At 52.5% G+C, this 17,814-nt stretch overlaps 1 protein-coding gene across 3 annotated transcripts in view; it reads right to left on the reverse strand.

Annotated features, from left to right (window-relative positions):
• Window positions 1–17,165, reverse strand: part of DENND1B (DENN domain containing 1B) — a 139,035-nt gene extending 121,870 nt beyond the window's left edge. For all 3 annotated transcript variants that reach the window (XM_037070463.1, XM_037070462.1, XM_037070461.1), the window contains exons 1-2: window positions 16,993–17,165; window positions 14,857–14,921 (exon numbers count right to left, since the gene is read on the reverse strand). In XM_037070463.1, the coding sequence (XP_036926358.1) occupies window positions 14,857–14,874 (18 nt within the window). In that variant the 5' untranslated portion in view covers window positions 14,875–14,921; window positions 16,993–17,165. The remainder of the gene's footprint in view (window positions 1–14,856; window positions 14,922–16,992) is intronic.
• Between the last annotated feature and the right edge of the window lie 649 nt (window positions 17,166–17,814).

Here is a 17,814-nt window from a genome sequence, read left to right on the forward strand (position 1 = left end):
ACCTTTTTATTCTTTTCAAAAGTGTCCAGAACATAGTACATTAATCACTTAAGAACTAAAAGAAACTGTAGAATAATCAGAATACTTGAAAAGACCACAAATGGATAACGATTCATGAGACAGGTTCGCAAACCACAGAACAAAGTATTCCAAACCAAGGAACAAATCATTTCCGTTGCATGGCTCCTACGGCAATATCATTAATCAATTTCCCAAATTTTAGGAAGTATAAATGTGGGTTTTTTAAACCTATGACGATGATTAGCTCGACAACTTCTAGAGGTCAAGCCCACCAAGCTTAACAGAAGAAACACATCTACTCTTGTGGGGGTGGGGAGGATGCTGACACTCCACAGCTGTCCGGCTGGGGGGGTGGCCTTTCTCTTCCCAGAGGCCCAGGAAAATCCAAGCTTCGCAAAGGACGGCAAAGGACGGCAATGAAGCTGAAGGGTCTGGGCAGAGCGCGGAGGCAATGCCGGGCTCAAAGTTCAAACTTCAAGGCGTGGAATCTCGGATTATTTCTATGTCTCGGGGTCCTGATGAATTTCTCCTGAGACATGATCAGGACATGCTCCCACAGGCAGCGGGGACAGTGGCTCCCTCTACTCCGTCCTCTGCAATATACACACACTTCCGGCGTCTAAATCAGACCTTTACTTCTAAATTAGACTGTGTGACGTGCTGAGGTATTGTTGGTAGTCCCACTCAGTTAGTCCAGGGCAGAAAATTCATCTTAGCACAGCCTGTCACGAGAGCCCTGCAGGGACCTGAGTTTGGCCTGGGGCTGGGCAGAGGACTTGATCGTGGGTGTGTCGATTTCCTGAGGTCGCAGGAGTCGGAGTCGGCTAGCTGAGAATCAGCCCACAGCTGAAAAAGGGCGAGGGTTGGGTCACGGAGCCAACGCGGGGAGGAGCTTCAGAACAAGCAAGCGTAGCAGAGACTCCAGGGAGCGCGTTCGGTGTGTTCCCGGTAAGAAGGAGGCCGGGCTGGCCGCAGCTGAGAGCGGAGAGGACAGCCTGGCTTACTAAGCACGAGGCAGGCTCTCTAGGGTGAAAAGCTTACTAAGGTGGAAGCAGGGTGTGAACAACATCACACGGACCACGCTGAGTCCCAGAGACGTGTTCGGTCTTCACGTGAATGGCTTGAAAAGGTCGAAGGATGGCGGGAAAGAGAACTAGGAGCCAGACCCCCAAAACTGATCCTTAAAGAGTTGAAGTTTGAGAATTGAGGTTGCAAGCAAATCTCCACGACGAGGCCCCACGGGCGGTGCGGTGTGTTGAGAAAACTACCAACAGGAAGGACGAGTCCTCGTCTCGGTGAGTGGATCGCCTAGTGGGAGCACCACACACAACTCACTTATAAGGACATTGAAACGGCCAGGGCCTTCCGGAATGTCAATCTATGGCTTTTGTTTAACCAAAGGAAGCTGAGCCGAGAGAGGCGAAACGATTCACACCAGGATGCACGACTGGTTACTGCTTCCGGCAGGACCAGAAATCACTTCTCTGGGACCCGGAGTCCCGCAGAGCAAGGATGCAGGGGATGAGCGGAAGGAAAGGCCCCCAGTGCACGGCTCTTCTGCAAAGCAGACAGACATCCGTCACGTTCGCTTGCTGTGACGACTTCCAAGGGAACCAGCTGAACCTGCTGCTCCCCTGCCCGACGGTCTGCTCTCCATGGCTGAGAGAAGGAGTGAAAAATCGAAACGGACACCTCTGCTGGTACGTAAATCCGATGGATCAGAAGAAAAGAGCCCTCTGTGTTTTGGTAAGAAAAAGAGTCCAAGCTCCCCAAATAAAGACTGTGTTTGCTCCCTAACAAAGACGCTCTGTTTTCTGCAGCTTCCCAAGCCACCGAGAAAAAGGACAGAGCAAGTAAGTCACTGGCCTGTCTGTGGACAGAGCTGACTGAGCCTCTCTCAGGTCAAGTGCGGGACCACTGGCTGCCGGAAATAACAGCTGAGGCCAAAAAGCCCTCGGAATGAAGTGGCGGGAGCCTCGCATCACCCTGAACACAGTAACCAACGTCGATCGGGCCTGTGTTCCCAACAGCCGATGTCCCCACCGCAACCCGACTGGGGCTGTATATTCATCACCCAACTAAGTACACAACGTGATCACAATGATGTCGTCCTCACCCGTACACATTCATGAAGGAAAGAATTATGAAAGCAGGTCAAGCTGTTACCATGATGTAAAGTAGATTCTAATGTTTGAACACTGGTATCTACAGTAGAACAGCCTATTATGAGAACGTGTCAATCTGAAATTCTTTTTTTTAAAAGATTTTATTTATTTATCTTTAGAGAGGAAGGGAAGAAGAGAGGGAGAGAAATATCAGTTTATGGTTGCCTCTCATGCGTCCCCTGCTGGGAACTGGCCTGCAACCAAGGCATGTGCCCTGACTGGGAATCGAACCGCGATCGTGTGGTTCACAGGCCCGCACTCAATCCACTGAGCCACACCAGCCAGGGCCCTCAATCTGAAATTCTTAATGAGTTTTTATACAATAGTATGGGCCTAACCATATCGATCAGACCCCGATAAAGCTATTATTTTCAAAAACTAAACATATCAATGATTACATTTAATGGAAGTGTACTCAACACTCTAATTAAAGGCGGCAATTGTGGGACTGAATAGAAAAAGAAAATCTGAATATCAAGATATTAGATACAGACATAGATGTCAATACAGATAGCTTTAAAAAAACTGGGGAAAATTTCACGCGCACACTCATTGTAAGAAAGGCAGAGAAGCCCCATTCCTCAAAGCAAACTTGAAGACACACACCCCTGGCAGAAACAAGTGAAGAAGTTCCCTAGGTTAAAAGGGTTAATTCCGAACAAAGACACAGGCCAACCTGCGTCGGCGTCTCCTAACAGAGCTTTCAAACCCATGAGACGAGAGCTGACCGGACTGAAGGGGCAAACTCAACAAACCCGTGATTGTGTCCGCGATGCTAACGCCCCTCCCCCGGGCACCGAGAGCTCCAGACTGGAGGATCCAGCGAGGACGCGGAAGACGCGTAGACACCGCGGACCAGCTCTGGGCCGCCGGCCTCTGCGCAGCCGCACGTGAGCCCCGGCAGGAGGCACACTGCTCCCGCACACACACAACGCTCACCGGCAGACCGCAGGCGGGCCAGGACGCGAGCCTTACGTGGTCAGACTCAGAAGCCGTACGGTTATGTCCTCTGACCCACGGTGCTTTCCAAACAATGAATTTTAGAAATGGGAGTGAGCTGCAAACAGAGCTAAACTCACAGAGGCCCAGGATGCCAAGACAGTGAAAAGAGAACAACACAGACTCTGCCATATGGGAAAACAATTCCTGCGGGGGGAAGCTGTGAATACATCCGCGTAAATACGGAGGGGAAAAATGAGCTTCAATTAATAAGGACTTCCGTTATTAAAAAAACTGACCATTGACCAGACTGCCTCAAGAAAACATAGTACGCTGTAACTTGGCCAGAGAGAATGAGCATTCAGTCGCCGCCCACTGCGTGCTGAGAAGCGAGTACCAAGAGCCAGGTTCTCTACAGAAGCCGCTGCCCCACGTCTGACGAACGAGCCGGACGCACTATTCAGGGACTGCCGCCGTGCGAACGTGCAGCCGCTCTGTAAAGTACACAGAAGCATAGCTTTTTCCTAAACCAAAGAAAGAGTTTCATGAAATGACCTTTAGACAATACAAGAAATACACACTTTTTAGGAACCACATAAAATAAACTGATACAAAAATAAGGGAAAAAGGAGCAATCAAAAGTCAAATAGAAAACTAAAGAATGAAGCTCAAGTGCCCCAAGGACAATAACCATGGTCATGGCTAATCAGCACCCAACGCCAAAAAGAGAAAGCAACACGAGGCAAAGCCCCGGAATTTAACTCCTCCACGCTGGGGCGGGAGGCTGCGCCGGCCCACCTGCCAGAGACGGATCCCAGAAGCAGACAAGGGGCCTCTGGCCTTCCCTGTCCCGGCAGAAGGCTCCGTGCCCCTGACCTCCAGGGTGGGAGGAAGACGTCCCCGCACCCCCCCCCCCCCTGGCACCGAGCCCCAGCCAGCTGCCCCGGCCAAGGCAGAAACCAGCAAAATCACGGCCATGTTTTCACGTGGTGACTCGAGTAAAGGATGGACAAGTCCCCTCACGCGGCACGCGGGTACGTTCCGCGTTTCGGCCGAAGCAGACCCGGCCGTATCTCAGAAAGGTCAATTCAGTCATATTTAAAATCATGTTTTAAAGTAGATACAAATTACACAGGGTCTGGGACAAATAACGCCCTTTGTATCATGAAATCCTTCATTACCAACTCACAGGCCTGTAACTCTGTAACGCCACAATATCACGGTCAAGCGCACCCTGGGACGCACTGGGAGAAATGTTCCGACGGAAACTGTAAATTACTGCACCCTGTTACGACCCCCCCTTACTGTATGATCCCCACCACACTCGAGCAGGCCTTGCTCCTGCTGGTCCCTGCGTATGTTCAATCTGTCACAGTATCAGTACGAATCTCTAGCAACTAACACACCACACGCATACGAACTGTAAGTCATGACGAATACGACTTAGTCTCACGGCGATCATTCAGAAGACGAGGCCGACGTGTCCTCAGCGCCAGGACTGAACTGTCGCTGTGTCACTGTGCCCACGAGTCACAGAGGGACAGTATGTGACACAGGGTCAGGGCGGCAAACTGGATGTGAGGGCCACCTCGGCTCTCCTCTCCACCCCCCCCCACCCCCCGCAAACAAACCACTCGGGGCCAACCCGGATAACGCCGGCAGGGGGGTGGGGCAGATGAGTCGCAAACACTGCCGAAAGATTTTCTACACTCCCAAAGTGAGGAAATGACAACCAAATGGGTTTTATGCTGGTTTTATGGAGAATTCTGGACAGCAACGTCTACCTCAGCGGCTCGACTTCGGACAGCAGGGACCATGGTGCATTAGACTGTGGATTTAGTAGGTCTTCAACTACTAAGCTCTACGAAACAGCCATGTACAAATGGAAGACTGTGACTTTCCTCCAGTAGTCCCTTTTAACACTCCTACTTTTTAGAGCAAACGCTGTCGCCGCCGCCCACGGCACAGGGGCGGGCGAACGTGGGTTTGCAGTTGTTCGCACGGGAAATAACACAATGACGAAGACACAGTAGCACAAGAACAAACCGTGTGTTCCGCAGACCCACAGCTGTAGACCTACGTCTGCCCACCCCGCAGTGACCGTTAACAATTTGGAAACCACTGTTTCCGTGCGTGATTCTCAGCTCCCTCTGTCTTCTAGCGCACGCCGAGGCCTGTGCTCGGTGGGCAGCGCTGAGACACGGACTCGATGGTGGCGTCGCGTTGCCACTTGTCATTGACACTTAGGCTGCCGACGCCCCCCACGGACAGCGCACATCCCGCGGCAAAACTGCAACTCGGAGACACGGTGGGGCCCGCCGCAGTCACAAGAACAAAATAAAAAGAGATGGCACGCTCTTGTCTAAAAGAGTCAAATCGATTAAGCCCATTCATTGCTTAAAATGAGCAAACAGAAAGTAAAAGAGTAACTAAACAATGGCCAGAAAGTAAAAGAGTAACTAACAATCACCACAACTTCCTCTTCTAAACATCACATCCAAAATGCACTGGAACCACCAAAAACAAGACCCCAAAAACCCACTAAGAGTCTTCCCTGAACCACTTCTGTACCAGTTTATCCAGAAGAAACTCAATGACCGACGAACGGCCCCAGCGCGCTGCCCCTCGGGACTCACGGTGTCCAGTGTGTCAGTAAGACACGCCTGAACTTATTGGCTTCATTTCAACCACTGTTTTCTGCCCGAACTCCTAAGTGGCTTCCCTAACCTTTTACCAAAGTCGGCAAGTCGAACGTTACAACTGAAAACGTAAAGGACCGCCTAATGCCCAGGAGTGTTCAGTTTGAACACTGAACACACCGCGCCGCGGTGCACCTCTGCCGCCCGCCGAGCCGGGACGGACGGTTCCGGAAACGACTAACCAGGGCGCGGCCACGTGCACCGCAGACCCTCAGACGTGCTGAGCCGCCGGCTCCGCGCCGCATTTTCAGATTCAAACGATACAGAAGGAAGTGAAAGAGGAAAAGGCCCCATCTGGTCTCCACAGGCTTCAATGACCAAGTTACAGACAGAGTCTGTGGTTTGTCAACAGTCCTGTTTAAAAATTTTCTAAAAACTAAAGCACCTAATGCTTGTGATGATAAGAATCTATAGCCTTTCAAAGCGCTTTCCACTCGAGCTTTTGAGTGTGTGTGAAACATCTAAAACAGGTATTGGAAACTCAGCACGACGCTTCATTAATTTCCCTTCAGTAACAGAACACAAGTCATTGCTGAACACACCCCCATGGACAACAGCCTCCAAACGCCTACAGAGATCCAAAGAGGAGCTGGCCCCTAAACGTCTACAGTCCGATGGCCAGCACGAGGCCAAGTTCAAGCTAGGCCACCAAGTTCAAGCTAGGCCACCAAGTTCAAGCCAGGCCCACAGCAGGAGCATCAGTCCCCAGCACCTCCATTTCCAGCACCCCTCACACATGTCCCTGTTCAACACACCGCAGGTGAGCTTTGGAAGGCGAGACCAACTTCAGAGGATGCCCAAACTCTCGGCACCCTTGGTGACTCCCTCCCCCTTTCTTGAAAACCCACCTCGGACCCTTAAACACGGTGCTCCCCACATCCAGCCCACGCTCGCTGAGCCCACTCCCCAGGCCAGACACGGTGTTAGGCTCCGAGTGGACAAAGCTAAACCCAACTCTCTGCCCAGGAACACGAGCACAAAGATGCTTCTTGACCATCTCCACTAAATATAAACGTTCACACCAAAAGCAAGATACTCCTCACTCTTGGTTCTTCAGCCAAGATTTTGAATATGAAGTAAAACTCTACCGAACTTGAAAAAATGATGACCATCTGGTACCCAACCAAGAACTGACAAGGCGTCTCGTGGTGTCTCCCTCCATCAACTTGGAACTATCCCTGCCGGTCCCCTCTGCCGTCCCCCCTCGTCCCCTGGGCCTCCTGCACAGAGCTGAGCTCAAGGTCCCTTCACACTCGGTGCCACACACCTTGTGCCTGCCCCTGCCCCCTGCACCAGTTCCGTCGCCAGTTTGGACGACGCTCCCTCTCCCAGCACGCCATCAGCTGCTTCTCCCCTGTGCCTGGAGCGCAGCTGGCACTCAGAGGCCTCCCCGGAAGGGACGAGGGACGAGTGCGCCCTACGGTGCGTATGCTGTCCTCTGCAGAACAGGAAGATGGATTCAATAGCACTGTCACTCTGGTCAAGGTCCCTAGCACGGGGGACCCCCTAAAAGGGTGGCCTCCAATGCTGCTGTGAAACATTTCAACGCTGTGAGAAAGAGGTCATCTGAAAGGCAGCACAGTGTCATGGCCAAGAGTCACGCTCTAGAATCAGGGAAACGGGTTCAAATCCCAGTCCCACCTCCTACCACAGCGAAGTGCCGAAGTTGTGAATGGCAGTCGACACACTGTGAACACTAAACAGGCACAGCTTTTATTACTATTTCTGTCAAACATCTCACTGGGAGCCTGACGGGAGAAAACAAACTCATCACTCAGGCTCTGCACTCTGATGCTGTAGCTTTATTTCACTAACTTGTGCACAAACATCTTTACGACATTAAAGCGCTCTAAATAAGCTTACGCACTTGCGAAAGCTGTCGATCGCGCATTACGGAGGGTCCATACGGGCGGGGGAGGTGACACGGCCTCATCGGGAAGCGGCAGAGCCCCCGTGGCCTTAGTTCAGAGAGCTTTCCTCCAGAGCGAACTGCACCTCGTGACACAATCCGCGTCCCCAAGGCGTTCTCTAAAATCAGGACGCTCCCCCAGGCCTATAGGTTGCCTGCTTCTCACCCTGAATAACTTTAATCGGTAACTACATGAGGTCGCACCGCCCACTTACAAGAACGGCTCTCCGGAGAGCGGTGAGAACAGGGGTAACTCTCAGACAGGCGTGCTGGGGGGGCGTCTGGAGGGTGCTCCTGGGGAGGGTTTGGTGTGAACTGTTGCAGTGTCTTTCTGTTTATTTATTTTCCCTTTATTTTTACTGCTGGCACTCTTACAGACGTCCCTGTCCCCCCCTTCGCCCCCCTCCCCAACCCCAACCCCCCCTCCCTCTGGCCATCCCCACACAGCTATCTGTGTCTGTGGCCCATGCACACATGTTCTTTGACAATGTCTTCACCTTCCCGGTGAGAGTCTGTATGTAACATCTCTGAGCACCTTGGGAAGGAGGACAATGGGTGACCATGGCCCCTGCAGGGTAAGGGCACAGGGCCTTGGGAGTCCCCTCCAGCCAGGCATCAGGCACTCCTGCCGGAAACTCACAGCTCAGTTCCAACCCCGCTCCCTTCTACAATGGGCCCTAAAGCCCCGAGGGGTGCTAACCCCCCAAAACCTCAAGACCCCTTCAGGAACAGCTCTGGCGGGTTACCCCACGGGGCCAATGACCGACCGACCACGGGGACGTGGAAAAACAGGACACCTTTTCCAGAGAGAAAGCTGAGTGTCTGCCTGGAATCCATCAACGTATCCTTCCTTGGCCCAAACGAAGAGTCTAACCGTGCCCAAAATAAATACAGGAAATGATTCAACCTCGCCATACAGGGACACCACGGTATTTCAGGGTCTCAAGTCTATCTTTAAGGCTCTCGAGCGCAAATAAAAAAACATTACAAACAAAAATGTCCTAGTTTCCACTGTAGGCCTTAGGAATAGGCCTAAGAGTCTGAAAGAGGAAAAAGTGTTTAAAAGCTGAACACTGGAAACGCACTTCCAGGGAAGAGGAGCCCTTCTGGGGCCGCCTGTGTCCGCCTTTAAAGCGAGTACGTCACAAGGCCAAGTGCCGTCCTCCAACTTGCAAACCAAAAATAAAAACGTGGACGCAAGGAGAGGGGAGGGCATTATTTGAGCACAAGAAAATTCTGCAAACCAGAGAATGTTACCAAAATTATATCGTGAACATATCACCTTGAAAATCAAGAAAAATAAGGAAGTCCCGAGAAGAACCAGGGCAGGCTGGTGGCACTGCAGTCCCTCCGCAGAGGCCCAACGATGGTGCGACGCTACAGAGAGCAGTAGCTGGCATACCTCCCGAGGTAAGGGGCGGGCAGGGGGGTGGTATTTACTTGAAACCCAGCAAAAACAACGAACACGTGACCAATAAAAGCACCTACTGAGACGAGTTACAATCACGCTGTTAAAGAACACGGAGTCCGCAGCATCCCCACCAAAGTAATAATAACCGGCAGTTACCGCACACTGATGCTGGATTTGCTTTTCACACTTGCACGCAGCCACATGAAGGTGAGTGTGAAGCCCAAAGCCAAGTATAAAAGCACAGCTGAACTTCAATATTTTCTACATAAAACGGAAACAGCACACCTCAAAGGTGTGGTTCCAAAGAACCACATTAAATTCTGACCCCAGTGGGCCAGTATGAGGAAGCAGAGTTTGCCGACTCCGGCAACCGAAGGCACAAAGTGAATACCTTCCTGAGGTTCCCCAAACGCACCCCAGCAGGTGCGGACCCCGAGGGAACCTGAACATGGAGCTAACGCTGAAACATGGTGACCACACTTTACTCACTGGCTTTTTCTCCACGTTGGGAAATGCACAAAGTGTCCCAAACCACTTCACTGTAGGTGTGAGTCTTCACTGAAGCTCTACTTTCGGAATGTCAGGGCTTTGCTGGGGGTGGGACACGTGGGTGGGTGTACACGGTGCGTTTTAAAACAGCCTCCAAAAACGTGCCTATGAAGCAACTGTCCCAGCAAATCTTGTGAGAGGAAAACTGTGAGTCCTGGATAGGAGGGCTAGCATGGGGGCCACCCCGACATTGCCCCGTCCCAGACATACATGGTCACCTTGTCTAATGTCCCCGTGATAGTCACCCTGACACACACTCAACTTTGCTTCCACCACAAGCCGAGCTCTGTGATCCGATTTGACTGACGTGCACTTGCTTGATGGCCAGGCGCTATACCCAGGCCCAGCGTCTTTTATTCCCTCTGCAGTCACCGAACATGCCACTGTGCTACGCTTTTCCTTCAAGAGACGAATTAGTAAGTTGGGACACACTCTTAAAGGGCTTCCTGGAAGCAGAGCAGACAGACATGCAGATGTATGTATGTGTTACTGTGCCGGCAGGTCTGCAAGGACGCAGTATGGGCGGCATACTGGCAGGTTCTGTGTAAACAGTATCCCCAAAGACAAGTCGGGAGTAAAGACGGATTTGTCCCTGGGAGAAATTATTCCGGCCAAAGAGACGGGAACAGAGAAAACCAGACTTGGGTTGAAAACTACTAACAAATAAGCAGACCTGTGAGGTCACTGACCATGGAGATGCGAACCCTAAAAAGAGAGGGAGCAGTGGGGGCGGGGGACCCCCTGAGCCAGACCCCACGACCACGGGGAGGAGTTCAGTCGCTACTGTACGTGGAATCACACTCGCCGCACTGATTTCAGGGAAGACGCTGATTCTGTTTTTCAGAAGGAGCACCGTGCCCCATAGAGCGCGTGGGCCAACGTTTCCCCACAGGGTCACCAAGCAGCCTGCACGCAAGGTGAGGAGAGGCGACAGACCGATAGATTTAAAGAAATTGGCTAAATCTACTAAAAAGCAATAGATGAAAATCCAGACTCTGGCATCGGGCCACTTTGGGCATGTCCTTTCACTTCTCCATGCTTCAGCCTCTCCTTGCACAACACGAAGACAAAAGTTTCCTATCTCACACAGTCAGTCCGCGTAGAATACCCCAGCCATGCGTGGCACAGCCTGCTGCGTGGGCCTTAGCTGCTGCAGCTACGATTTGGGAGAAGCCATCAAGACAAAGGAGAGGAAGCTGATGGGGCGCCAGGGCCCTGGCCCCGGGGAACCCCAAAGAGGAAGCATCTCCCCTCTTCCTGCTGAGGACAAGGCGCTTCTCGGAAGACCCGGATCACTGTGTGGAAAGTCGGGGCGGCGTGGGGACAGTCAATTCTGTTATTAGAACTGACGAGAGGCCGCCTGTCCTGCTGGCTGCACGCCCCGGACGCTGGGACAGAACAAAGACGGCAAAGAGGAGGGCGAAGACGGCTCTGAGCTTGGAAACCTACCAGAAGGAGCATTTTGATCTAGATGCTGGCACTCCCTCTGGGGTGGTCGGAACAGAAGCGCCTGGGGACGTTGTCCAGCCAGGGACGCGTCCGTGTGGAGATGTCCCAACCAGCCTAAGCCCACCAGAACCAATTCTACTAACAAACAGGAGACATGCCCCCCCCCGGGCGACTGCCAGTCCCCTCAGGGCTATTTTTAAATTTGGGGGGGCCCAGGTGAAACTGTCCCCCAGTGACGTTTTCCAAAAATTCAATGCGATGCCTGAGGCAAATCCAACTAGACCAGAGGACAATGACCGCTTACGAGAGCCAGCTACGCCAAGTTATAGTTCAGTTATATTTCAGTTATATTTCACCTAATACCAATACGGATCACTGACAGTTAGTTAGTGATCACTGGTCGAGGAGGCTATTTATGATCTGAATTATCCTGGATGAATGAAAGAATTTAGAGCATCTGTATTAAAAAAAATGAATAAAAGCAGCAAGGCAAGTGTCTTCATATGTTACCAGTGTTAGCACGAACCAAGCGCACCTGGGCATCCTCTTTCCTGCCGGATCAGACACTCAGCAAGAACGAACCCAGCGTCTTGAGAAACGCAAACAGCATTTCCACGGGTCCTGGGCATCCATCCCTCACCAGGTGTTGGGCAGATCTGCTGGGAGCTCCTTGCCACACGCCCCTCTGCGGTGACACCCCCAGTGATTATTCCAGCAACGGTCGGGCCCAGTCCAGCTGGGGCCCCTGGGATCCCAGGTTCCAGGGAGGTTCTGGGGAAGGAACTTCCTGGCTCGAAAGAGAGGGCATCGAAAGGAGACACCCAGCCTGTGTGACAGCTGCCCGGGGGCTGAGGGCAGCTGAGCCTCCCCACGCACACAGGCTGCGGCTGGGGGCATGGGACGAGCCTGGACCTTCGGTGGCCCACTCCTAGACTTCCTCTGGGGGGAGCTAGCGAGTCTCCTGCTGATCGTCTGAATAGACCTCCTATCTCTACCCTCACGTATCCAAACTGACCGTTTTGTTTTTCAGGTCTACTTGAGAACATCACCCAGATTCCTTTCAAAGTGAGCCAAAAAAAAAAAAAATCCAACTTTAAACAAACTGGTGCGTAATATCAGACTCATCTAAATAAGCAGGCTTTATGGACAGTTAAATAGGAAAGTTCTGATAACTCTCTTTAACCATTTCCGGGCATTCTCCCTTTAATACTGACCCCAGGACAAGCAGTAATAAAACCATTTGGAAACAGCAAACTCTCGCTTTCACATAAAAGTGCAGCGACACAGTAGCAGTTACTTTTTAAAGGACCAGAAACGGTAACTTGTTAGACCCTCCAGTATTAGTCACGTTCGTCCTGTTTGTCACCATCAAGAGAAGGGAAGTGGTGGAATGCCTTTTACATGGTTCCGTTCGGCTTTTAAAAAAATCTTGAGGGTTTGCTGCCGACCAGCCTTTTCCACGGAGCAGCCTGGGTGGGGGGAGGCACTGCGGCCTCCCGAGAGTCCCAACGCGTTTATTTTAACCGTTGAGGGCCTTTCAACGTCACCAGGCTGCACACGCCGTTACAATGCAAACGAAGACGTTTCTAATAAATAGTGACTTCAATATTAACAACAAATGGACAAGAAGACAATAAAAGACCCCAGTGGACAAATCAAACTGGGCCAACTCATTCCCCAAAGATGGAAACGGGCTGAGGGAGTGAGGAGGGCGTCGACCCTTCGCAAGGCTTCACCGAAGGTCGAGACCCCCCTGCCGGGGACACAGACCGCATGTCACTGGAGGCGGGTGGACCCCTGTATCAAGACCCCTCTGGCATGCGTTCCTCTTTCAGAGCTGTCCCGGGTCCTCCACTCTGCTCTCCAGGGTAACTCCCAGGGTCCCGACGAGGGGGCCCCTGTCCTGCCTGACCCCCACCCCGACCTAGGCTCCCGCCTGGGACTCCTACTCTGGAGCGACCCTGCTGTCCAGCTGCCCGGTGGTCACTGCACAGATGACCAGCGAGATGAACTGTGACCTCTCAGTTAAGACAGTTAACAATTAGACCAAAACCTTCTCGGCCAGAGCAGTTCAATTCCCCGACATACCAACTTATTTACACTGAGGAAGAGTGAGTTGGGTTGACTGCAATTCCCTTTGCTCTCTGCTGCGCTTGTCCAATGAGTCCAAGTGTTCCTTCCAAGGAGAGGAGAACAGACTCAATGTTTCTAAACTTTACTGTGAAAAGGAGATTGGATTACCCTGCGTCATATTTTAAATAATAAAAAAGAAGCCCTGGCTGGTGTGGCTCAGTGGATTGACTGCCAGCTCGCGAACTAAATAATAAAAAAGACTCTGCTCTTAGAAAAAAATAAAATAAAAATTAAACGACAGAGCAAGTGTGTTTTCCAAGGGGATTGAGCTTGCCTTACAAACATGTCAGGTGAGCATTACTTCACTCACCTTAGCTAATGTTGTGGTAGGTATTTTAATGACTGAATTTATACCACAAATACTCTAGAGAACAGATACAAATTGGAGCTGAAAAAAAATACATGTGGATCTCGGTTTTCTAAGAGAATTTGGTTGGGCCTGAAACGTATGCACATGGACCAACTTTGTACGGATAAGACAACAAAAGATAAACTTCGAAATGAGAAAAGGCTCGCTGCAACCTGCATGCACTCCTTGCCCTTGGCCTTGCCCTTGCCCGAGACCAACCCGAGCACTGCCATTGTGCCAACAGGCCACCGGCAGGCCTGCTGGAGCCAGGAATGTGTGACTTCCCACCTAAAATTAGTCACGCCCACGTGGCCACAGCAGGGCTGGCCTCCTCTATTTTAAGGTGTGCAGTTCCAAACTGCTGAAGAGCATGTAATTGCTTTTTTTAAAAAAAGCATATAATTGCCAGCCAGTTTCTGAAGCTAAAAGCGCCACCTGACTTTCCACTAACAATGGACACATCGTGTCCACAGACCCCACTCTGAACCAGCACACAGTGTAGGGTCTGAGAACATGATCAGTGAAGTCACACCGGCGACCTCTGTGGACAGGCCGCACACGACACACGGAGAGGAAGACACAGGACTGACAAAAGCCACCCAAGTGTCCTCTTCTTTTGAGGAAGTTGTACAGAACCGACAGCCAAAACCCTCCAGGCTGTTTACCACCCCCCCAAAGTGATATAAGGCCAACAGAAGGGGCTTCACCGGAATCATCGCGAGGAAATTGGTGTGGCTCCCACTGCACTGCCGGAGCCTTTGCAAGGATGTTTTAAAAATTAGAAGTGCCCTGGCTGATGCAGCTCAGTGGACTGAGTACTAGCCTGCGAAGCTAAGGGTCACTGGTTCAATTCCCGGTCCAGGCACATGCCTGGGTTGCAAGCCACGTCCCCAGTAGGGGGCGCATAAGAGGCAACCACATATTGATGTTTCTCTCCCTCTTTCTTCTTCCCTTGCCCTCTCTCTAGAAATAAATAAATAAAATCATTTTTTTAATGAGCCACATTGCTGAAGATGAATAAAAGAAAATAAAAAGGTGTGGCCCTCCACCAAAACTTGATCAACCAATGGTAAGGCTGGGGTGTAAACTGTATGCATAGCACACGCCCCAAAATTAAGTGCCGTGATGACGCTCACGATGTCTTCAAGCTCAGGGTCGGGCCTCAGCCTCCACTGCCGGAACAGCTGTTTGGACAGACCCGGTCGCGTTAAGAACCGACAAAGCACACGTACCTTCATTTTCAGACGCATGGCATTTCACGTTCAGTACCAAGTCAAAGGTTCTTTCTGGGTTTTCCCTAAACGAAAAAGAACTCTGTTAGATTTATTTCCTATGACATACAGAAGCACTTCTATGACGTCACCAGTTTCATAACTCTAAAAATAAACCTCATTCTTGTCTCAGTAGACACCACATAACTCCATGACCACAACCTAGCAGAAACAAACATTTTCCCCCAGTTCAGCAACTGAAGACAGCTGAGGCTTAGGGGTTCGGAGGCTTGGGGCAAAACACTGAACCTCTGAGCCTGTTTTTTTCACCTAGAGCGTATCTTGTTCCCATCAGAGAATGACTGTGAGGATTCTGAATTAAATAATGCGTCTGGAAGTCCTTTCCAAAGAATTAAGTGGTGTGTCCATGCACTGCGTGGCCTTTATCTCACTGCATCGCAACAAAAGCTGTGCGTCCCCAAGCGTCGCCGCCTTTCCCGCCCACAGCGGGTTCTCGGGTTTCCTCAGAAGGACCCGCCGTCTAAGCTGCATAAACTGCGAATAACCTGCCACCTTCCAGAGACTCAGGAAGCATCTACGATGCTCCTTACATGGGATGCTCTGCACCTGTTCTCCTTGAGACACAATTACCTGACTGTGCATGTTTAAAGTGGCCAACTAGACCCAACTAGGCNCTGCGTGGCCTTTATCTCACTGCATCGCAACAAAAGCTGTGCGTCCCTAAGCGTCGCCGCCTTTCCCGCCCACAGCGGGTTCTCGGGTTTCCTCGGAAGGACCCGCCGTCTAAGCTGCATAAACTGCGAATAACCTGCCACCTTCCAGAGACTCAGGAAGCATCTACGATGCTCCTTACATGGGATGCTCTGCACCTGTTCTCCTTGAGACACAATTACCTGACTGTGCATGTTTAAAGTGGCCAACTAGACCCAACTAGGCCAACACAAAAACCCTCGTTTTATGTTTGACGTCAGCTCTCTTTGGGGAAATGAGACATTTGCCTCCATGTTGGATTTTCCCCCTTGGGCAGCCCAGTTGCTCTGCTTCATTCAAACATGATCAGGAATCATCAGCGTCTTTACTAACTTCTCATACATTCCACCTAGTCACTGGCTTGGTTTCCAAAAGTCAATTGAAATCTATTGAGATGGTTTAAAAAAAAGAGTTCTGTTTTCATCTCTTTCTGCTGAAGATAAAAGATAAAGTCTGACACCATTGTGACTCAGACGTTAATATATTTCAGTTTTTCTGGTAAGGAGACCTTCGTGTCCCTTACAGGGGCTGTTTTTAACATATACTTCCTCCAAACACTGTGGCCACCGTGGGCTTCTGCATAAACATTCTTTTTCTTTTCAAGTTTTATTGCAAGACAAGAGTCCAGAAACAGGAAGTGACAAGCCATATAAGTTAATTTGCAGTTACCCATTTCCTCAGCCCTCCCACTATTAACGTGCCCAAATGCCCATAATCCGATTCAGGTCACGCTTCCCTCACAATAGACTGATGTCAAAAGCACACTTTTTAAACCACGGACCCCACCCCGCCCCCCCACCCCGCCCCCGCGATGTCAAACGCTGCAGCCAAATCAATCTCCATTACAGAATTTTCCTAATATTCCTTCGGACGTCTCTTGGGTGTAAAAATTGAATGCCGACTACATGACACTGTGAAAGTTATGAAGCCTTTCACAGTAACACAAACAGACACGATATTCATTATTTTAACTTCCAGAGGGAAGTAAGAAAATAGGGTAAGGGAAGAAAAGAGGAATTCTTTGCCAAGTAAGTTTCAGGATTTAAGAGAGAGAGAGAAAGGAGGCAGGAAACACCCCCCCGCCCCCACTGATTCCAATCGCTTTGGACCTGATCGTCCCAAGGGGGGGGGGGGCAGCCTGCGGGCGTTCCTAGCCCATGAAAATACTACGTGGATGCGCGTGTGCGAGCCCCGTGCAGACCCGGGGCGCCCGCCCGCAGGAGCGGCTGGGGTCGGGGGACCCCAGCAAGGGTCTCGCTCGGAGGCCCCCGGACGCCCGGCCGCGGACCGCACGGCCCCCCGCGCAGCGCGGACCCCGCAGCCCCAGGCACGACGGCGGCGCCCGCCGGGGACGTGGCCAGGCCCGCGGCCTAGCGCCGCACTCACCGCGTCCTGCTGTCCATGGTCTCATGTCGCGCGTGCGCTCGGGGGTCGCGCCGGGCAGCGCTCAGGTGCCCCTGTCGCCGCCCACCCGCGCGCGCGCCGGGCCGCGGCCTCTGTGACAGATGCGGGCGCGGCCCCAGTCGCCGCCGCCCGGGGCCCCGGTTCCTGCGCCGCCGCCTCCGCCGCCGCCGACCAGGAAGTGGGCGGGGCGAGGGCGGGGCGGGGCGCGCGGGCGGGCGCACCTGGGCACCTGACCGCCCGCCGCCCGCGCCGACCCCGCCGCCCCCGCCTGCGGTCCCCTGGCGCGCCGGGTGGGGGCGTTTCCTGCCCTGCGGCCGCCCCCTCCTCCTCGCGGAGCGCCCCCCACGCGAGCACCTGCCGGGGGGGCCTCTGCGGAGTCGCGGACGCCCCTGCGCGCGCAGCACGACCGAGGACCGAGCTGCGGTCGCGCTCACGGTGGCCGGTGGCGCGGCCGGCCCCCTGGGAGGCCGCTGAGGCCGGAGGCCTGGGGGGAGGGGCTGCTCGTCTAGCACGTGGGGGCGGGGGGGGGAGCAGGTGTGCGCACGGTCTGGGGACGAGTCGTGACTCCCGGGGACAGACACTTCGACCAGCGCCCTGGAGTTGGAGAGGCAGCGGCGATCAGCCCCGAGGCAAGGCAGCCTCCGCCTCACAGGCCTCCCTCTGTTCTCCCTAGTCCCCAGGGTCCTCCGGGGAGACCTGGGGACGAGGTGCATAAAGAACCTTCCCAGGACTGTCCACGGCTGGGCAGGGGCACAGACGCGTTCTGGAGGCTTCTGCCCGGAGGTGACCACCCCTGGCGCGTGG

The sequence above is a fragment of the Sturnira hondurensis genome, unplaced genomic scaffold (genome assembly GCF_014824575.4).
Source record: "Sturnira hondurensis isolate 20B ecotype Veracruz unplaced genomic scaffold, ASM1482457v3 Scaffold0018805, whole genome shotgun sequence".
Taxonomy (NCBI): Eukaryota; Metazoa; Chordata; class Mammalia; order Chiroptera; family Phyllostomidae; genus Sturnira; species Sturnira hondurensis.